At 40.9% G+C, this 7077-nt stretch overlaps 1 protein-coding gene across 2 annotated transcripts; it reads left to right on the forward strand.

Annotated features, from left to right (window-relative positions):
- Positions 1 to 816: 816 nt before the first annotated feature.
- On the forward strand, positions 817 to 7065 carry fads2 (fatty acid desaturase 2). Of its 2 annotated transcripts, XM_083974187.1 has the most exons (13): positions 817 to 1102; positions 1663 to 1934; positions 3029 to 3139; positions 3430 to 3627; positions 3726 to 3827; positions 3899 to 4024; positions 4132 to 4192; positions 4273 to 4349; positions 4508 to 4605; positions 4960 to 5056; positions 5153 to 5232; positions 6183 to 6308; positions 6550 to 7065. In XM_083974187.1, the coding sequence occupies exons 2-13, from the start codon at positions 1734 to 1736 to the stop codon at positions 6599 to 6601; spliced, it is 1329 nt and encodes a 442-aa protein (XP_083830313.1). In that variant the 5' UTR covers positions 817 to 1102; positions 1663 to 1733; the 3' UTR covers positions 6602 to 7065. The 2 variants fall into 2 exon arrangements, with proteins under 2 accessions (XP_083830313.1, XP_083830314.1); XM_083974188.1 differs by lacking the exon at positions 4960 to 5056.
- The last annotated feature ends 12 nt before the right edge of the window (positions 7066 to 7077 follow it).

The raw sequence follows: 7077 nt of genomic DNA on the forward strand, positions 1-7077 counted from the left end.
TACTGTAATGGCTGTGCTCATGAGTGGTATGCTGTGGACAACATGATGACATATCATACAAAATGTTGCAAGGCTCCTCATTTTCTCATTTTGTTCTCATCAGCTGAAATACAATGAAATGACACAGGTCAGGTCGCTCTGTGCCCCCTGCAGCAATAATATCAGCCCATAAGGCAAACAACACTTTACAGATTCAGTTCAATTCAGTTCACTTAAAGTCATTATTCTCAGAGGGGCAATATACAATGTCATGTCGTAATTACATAATTTCCTTTAAAACATTAAAATATGTAAAAAGCTAATAGGTACTTCTGTGATATAATAAGCATAGTAGCTGGATAAATATAATTACACAGTGTCAATCCACTTCACTGAAGTGACAATCTGAAGCCAAGACCATGTGCCAGAGTGTTCTCATATACAAAGACTACAAAGGTGCTCATTATATCACTTATTGTATTTTAAAATGGGCTCTTTATACATCTCAAATGTCTTGCAAGCTCTACATAATTAGGCTGATTAACTATTATAGGTCAAACATCAAACATAAAGCTGTGTATCATATAAAATATATGTAATAGTATAGATTATAATTTAACAATATAAATCACAACACTTTTTGCAACATTTACACTGAAGAGTGTGTTTTTTTTTATGAAAAGGACACACTAAATGTTATATTACATTATACAGTGGCAGCATTGAGTCATATTGTTCATTAGTGAGCAACCTCTTGACGCGTTTGTGCAAATATTTGACATGACGGGGGATAATGTCAGCCCGACGTCCACCTACTGACTCTTTCCATCCCAGCGCTCAGGCGACGCTGCAATGAGCAGCTTGTTGAGCCCATTGCACATGAGCCAGTCTGTCCAGGATATACTGTTCGCCGATTGGCCCAGAAACCCTCGAATGATCAGCTCGGAATTTCTACTGAATGAGAGGGTGAATGTGTCGCTGAACACATTAGGGAAGGCACACTTTGAATTTTGGGGGGGTGTTTACTATTTAAAATGGAAGTGAGTGGAGCGGGAGCAGATAAAGTGAGCTGGTCTGCTGGTGTGACTGAAGCCCAGGGAGAGTAGCCCAAAATCTGGAAATTGTAAGTGTGAAATATTTCCTCCTCTTCATGTGGTGGTGGCGGCTGTGGTGGTGGTGGTGGGCCTGGGAGCGACACAGTCCGTTATCTGCGATTATTACTGAATTAATTAATCAATGCACAAGCGATCAATGTTAACCGAGCTGCTGTCTGTGCTTTAATTGGCGTTTTTGTGACCTGCTTTGTCTGTTGGAAGCATATTAGGATGAACTGCGACCACCCACACGCACTGTTTGCTACTGTATAAAAAATATACTGCGCAGTTTGCAGCCTTCATATGTATTAGGCTATTATCATTATTATCAGAATTAGATGTAGAAATGTGCTCCTGACATTTAGATTTATGTTTAACGTCCATCCAGACAATGATGGATCAGGCTCCAGCCTCCTGGTTGATTTCATCATCAATTATTAGTGATGTTGCCCTGCTCTTTGTCCGACTTCACTCGTCAGATGATGGTTAAAGTAAAGAGAGCAACAGGTTAAATGCTGCTCCCTCTGCACAATCTGTGTCTGTCAGAGCAGCTGCTCAACACAGGGCTCTGTCTTCTCTTTACATCCAGGTGTCAGACTTTGTGGCTGGGTCGCTCCTCAGTGCGCAGCGGGATCGAGGCCAGCAGGGACCGCGGTGAGGATGGGAGGTGGGGGCCAGCTGACGGAGCCGGGCGGCGGGAGAGCTGGAGGCCTCTACACCTGGGAGGAGGTGCAGAGCCACAGCAGCAGGAACGACCAGTGGCTGGTCATAGACCGAAAGGTTTATAACATCACCCAGTGGGCCAAAAGGCACCCGGGAGGCTTCCGCGTCATCAGCCACTATGCTGGAGAGGACGCCACAGTAAGTATAAGTAACAGTCATGCAGGTAAAACACACATTTTAGGGAATATAACTGGTCCCTGTGGTTGTGGTGTTGTCGATTACACCACTTAAAATACCTCCTGCCAGGAAAAACACCGATTCACTCTGATTGTCAAACTGTGACAGTTGCAGATTTAAGGGGGAACAAAACTAATTTATAAGGTTAATAATACATTGATAACTACACACAGACATCCAGTTGACTTGTTAAAGCTGGTGAATATTTGCACATTTATTTCAGTTTCATTATGATGAACTGTTTAATCACTGACAGAGACTTTTATGATATTATATATCACCCCAGTCCTTGTGTTTAAGACTAAACCACAGACATTTTGTTTGCTGTTTGTTGCAGAGACAACAACTAGCCTATACAAATTAATAGTAGACACATGTGACTAGTTTGTATTAGTTTGTGAGTTAAAAGAGCTCCAAGATACAGTGTTTCATTTAGAGGAAAACAGTGTCACTGATACATTTTACTCGATTACATTTATCTACTGTAACTGCTGTAGTAACTGCTTAGCCTACTGGGTCTATTCAGATTTCCCAACGTATCATTAAATATTAAAACAGTGGTTAATCCCTCACAAAGCAACAGGCTATGGGATCCATTTCAGACAACAAGTTGTTAGCAGTCCAAACAAAGAGACAAGTCCTCTATAAACTTAATTAAATGTCCAAGAAAACAAATGTTTGAAAGAAGTGTGAAAATGAAATTGAATTTGTCGAGCAGAGCTTTGTTTTTTCTTCTTTCCTCCCCCATTAATCATCTCATGGCCCCATTAAAGCCTTTGGAGGGCGCCTGACCCCGAAACTATATCCACCAACTGTAGAAAACAAAACTATCTCCATCCCGGCCAGATACACAGAAGCAAAATGCATCTTGAACATCATTAGTATGAGCAATCTAGAAATGTCATATGATGAAACAACATTGATTAGGCACATATTTGTAACTTATAATAGTTTTTAAACAGTAAATGGTCTGAGTGCTTCCTCCACCACTGATAAATGTACAAAACCTGTCATTTACAACATGACAGACAGGTTTTCTCATCTCTGTTTTCCAGGAGGCATTTGCTGCTTTTCATCCTAATCCAACATTTGTACAAAAGTTTCTGAAGCCCCTGCAGATTGGAGAACTGGCAGCGACGGAGCCCAGCCAGGACCGGAACAAAAATGTGAGACTCACCTCAGCTCCTTCAAAGCAAAACTCACATTATTCATGTAACAGCTTTAGTGTCACTGCACAGAAACACCCGAGGAAAAAGAGCTGGTTAGGACATCCACACAATTGATTTTTGAGTTGAGTTTCTGGGACCTCTGAGATTCTGATCACTTGGACACTCAAGCTCCCTTTCTTTTCCTTGATGCTGCACCTGCTTAATTCCTATAGAAGAACTTAAATTTATTTTAAATCCGTTAAAGTCGGTGTCTGTTTCACTCTCTCCTCCCTCCTCTCCCCTCTCAGGCAGCAATCATACAGGATTTACACACTTTACGTGCACAGGCCGAGTGTGAGGGTCTGTTCCAAGCTCGGCCTTTGTTCTTCTGCCTCCACATGGGTCACATCGTGCTGCTGGAGGTCCTCGCCTGGCTGATGTTATGGCACTGGGGAACTAACTGGATACTGACGCTCCTGTGCGCGCTCATGCTGGCTACCGCTCAGGTGACTCCAGCACCATCGCCTCTGTTTCAAAATGCTACTGATGATGTCCGATTCTGTGGCAAACACACCTTAAAATACTGCTCTACCTTTGTCTCTAGTCGCAGGCCGGGTGGCTGCAGCACGACTTTGGCCACCTGTCTGTCTTCAAGAGGTCCCGCTGGAATCACTTGTTGCATAAATTTGCCATCGGCCATTTAAAGGTGATTCTTGATCATATATTTATTCTTTTATTTTTTTATTTTTCATTGATATTAAAAGATTGTTTTTTCAGGGAGCATCTGCCAACTGGTGGAATCATCGACATTTCCAGCATCATGCTAAACCCAACATCTTCAGAAAGGACCCTGACGTTAACATGTTGAGCATCTTTGTAGTTGGAGCCACTCAACCTGTTGAGGCAAGAGGCACAAGGCTGATATTTCTGATTCATTTCATCCAGATTGATCCTGGATTTAGTCTTGACTGTAGCTTTTACTCCTAACTCAGTTCCCCTCTCTGTTACAGTATGGCATAAAAAAGATCAAACTCCTGCCCTACCATCACCAGCACCAGTACTTCTTTCTTGGTATGTTTCTCAAGAGTCATTTAAAATGATTGCAGCCATGAGGACTTAACAGGAATGATTGATAACTGTCTCTCTTACAGTGGGACCACCGCTGCTCATCCCAGTTTTCTTCCACATTCAGATAATGCACACCATGATCTCCCGCCATGACTGGGTGGTAAGATCTTGTCTTTAGTGTGGCACAATCAAGTTTTTATATTATGTAGCCTAGCAGTTCTTCATTCAGTTATCTGTGTTATAGCACATCTCTAATGCACAGGAGTTAGGGAGGGAAATAAGTTATGTCAATCATACTAACTTGTTTGTCTTGTGAAGGATCTGGTTTGGTCCATGTCCTACTATCTCCGTTACTTCTGCTGTTACGTACCCCTGTATGGACTGTTTGGGTCAATAGCACTCATCAGCTTCGTCAGGTAAATGATCTAAATGTTAATGTGTAATGTCTTTGAATGAATGAGTTGTTTTTTTCACAAAAAACAAAACCTTGCTGTTGGCACTGGTACAGAAACGTCACCCTCCAAATCCCACCATAAATATCTGAAAAGCAAAATACCAGAACCCAGGCTATGTAAAATTTGTACTTTGTAATGTTTTATAACTGATGCGATACTGATACATCATTAACTAATGGATTTATTTATGTGAATAAATATTTCAGCTTACAAAGACTTATAAAAGAATGCCTTACAAGGAGGTGAAACTCACAGTGTCATACAACACATTGATCACATTCAGAGACTGGTTTGGGATTGTTGTGAACGTTACAGGTTTCTGGAGAGTCACTGGTTTGTGTGGGTGACTCAGATGAATCATCTGCCAATGGACATCGACCATGAAAAACACCAGGACTGGTTGACCATGCAGGTAGCCAGTATACCGTCTGTGTGTGTGTGTGCTGTGAAATCCACAGCCAGATGCAGGTGATGCTGATACACCTCTCCTCTGTCTGACCTTCTTTAGCTCCGTGCCACCTGTAACATCGAGCAGTCTTTGTTCAACGACTGGTTCAGCGGACACCTCAACTTTCAAATCGAACACCAGTAAGTAGGAGCGGACGGTGTCAGCTAAAAGTTTTTAGGAAAAACACAGGGCTCAAAGTGCAGTGTCAGCTTTTTTTTCCCTTTTTTTTTTTTTCCTGTACTGAGATTAAATTAGAAACGTTTCATTCCACAGACACAAAAAGCACTGAGGGTCCATCAAACATCTCTGAAAGCTTCTGCTGCATCATCACCATCAAGTGCTTTGTAGCCAGACTATTACAGTCCACGACCTCTGCACTCACAGACAAAAATTTACTTTTTAAGAACAGCCATTACTAAATCAATCTGAGCAAGCACTTCTCAGACCTACGGGACTTCATTTTAACTTCCAGTGAAGAGCTGGAACAAGCTGATGCAGCAGATACCTGACGTGACAGTGCAGATTAAGATCATTTTAACAACCTTAAAGCGTCTTGATTTCAAATTCAGTCAGTGTTATTCAAGTGTAGAACAAAATGAGCTTCATTTAAAAAATGTAGAAAATCTTCAAACACTGTCAAACTGAATGAAAATTATGTTCATGGTCGTCACCATCACTCAGATTGATTGATGGTTTGAGGTAACTTGTTGTAAAGAGGTTTTATTTCTGGACCTTCTTAGTCCTTAGTGCTAAATTGGATTATGTTTTTTTTTATATAGATAATTCAGTTTTCATTTCCTCCCCTCCAAGGGATTAATAAACTACTTCTTACTCTTACTAATTTCTTGGTGAACTATATTTTCAATATCCAACTCACAGTCACTGTTTTGTGGCTCTTGAAGTTCACATTTGCTGTCACTTAATGTTTCCTCTGTGTGAATCGCAGGTGTCATTAGGAAATAATAAAATGAAGTTTGCCACTGCACACAGGCATCATTCACTACGCTGAGCTGTTTAAAAACAAATGTTGACACAGTTTGGATACATGATACAGTCTGATGAACACGTTCTTTTGCTTTTGTCTCTGAAGTCTGTTTCCCACTATGCCGCGCCACAACTACCACCTGGTGGCCCCGTATGTCCGTGCGCTGTGTGAGAAACATGGGATTCCTTACCAAATGAAAACCATGTGGCAGGGCCTCACTGATATTGTCAGGTACATCCAACTATTACCGTAATACAATGGTTACAAGATGCTTCAAGTAGAAAAACTGCAAAAGTAGCATGTGTACTGATTTCCAAAACAAAGCTATGGATCTACACTGACAGAATAAATATAATAGAATAATTTCTGGTAATACCACAAAATACATACTCTCTTAAGGATCTCTAGCAGAAAACAAAAGAGAGTGATGCAACACTTGCTCTTTTAATAACTGTATTTTCTTTCTTCACAGGTCGCTGAAAAACTCAGGAGATCTCTGGCTTGATGCATATCTCCATAAGTGATAGACTGTATTCTCTACACTGTACCCGAGGCGTACAGCTTCGTAATCGATTGTATCTGTTTTTCCAGTTTTATAATCCAGTGAAGTGTGGGAATGATCTTTTCTCTCTGTTGGTGTTATAGTTAAGTCTTAGCTGAGGCTCACAGCTTCACAGTCTGTGCAGGATTTATTATAGTGCATGTAGGATTGCCTTACAGTATCTTGAGCAACACTAGTATGCTGTTAGAATACAACGAGGAAAACTGATTGTGAATTATTTACAGTGATGTTTTAATTCTTTATCTATCATGTGTGATACTGTTTGAACAATAAAACATGACCATCACGCTGACAAATGCCAGCTCTGGAGTAACAGGGTTAAAATGTTCTGCACTTGTATTTATCTGCTGTCAAACCTGAAGCTTCCTTCTTCAACTGCAGCTCTTTTTTCATCTGCTGATACAACAATAAACAAACTATTTGTGAGATGTGATATCA

This window comes from Trachurus trachurus (assembly GCF_905171665.1).
Source record: "Trachurus trachurus genome assembly, chromosome: 6".
Taxonomy (NCBI): Eukaryota; Metazoa; Chordata; class Actinopteri; order Carangiformes; family Carangidae; genus Trachurus; species Trachurus trachurus.

Coding starts and splice junctions, on each gene's coding strand:
- fads2 (XM_083974187.1), top strand. CDS start 1,734: ATGGGAGGTGGGGGCCAGCTGACGGAGCCGGGCGGCGGGAGAGCTGGA. Junction 4,193..4,272: donor GCACCAGTACTTCTTTCTTG/GTATGTTTCTCA, acceptor TCTCTCTTACAG/TGGGACCACCGCTGCTCATC. Junction 6,309..6,549: donor GGCCTCACTGATATTGTCAG/GTACATCCAACT, acceptor CTTTCTTCACAG/GTCGCTGAAAAACTCAGGAG.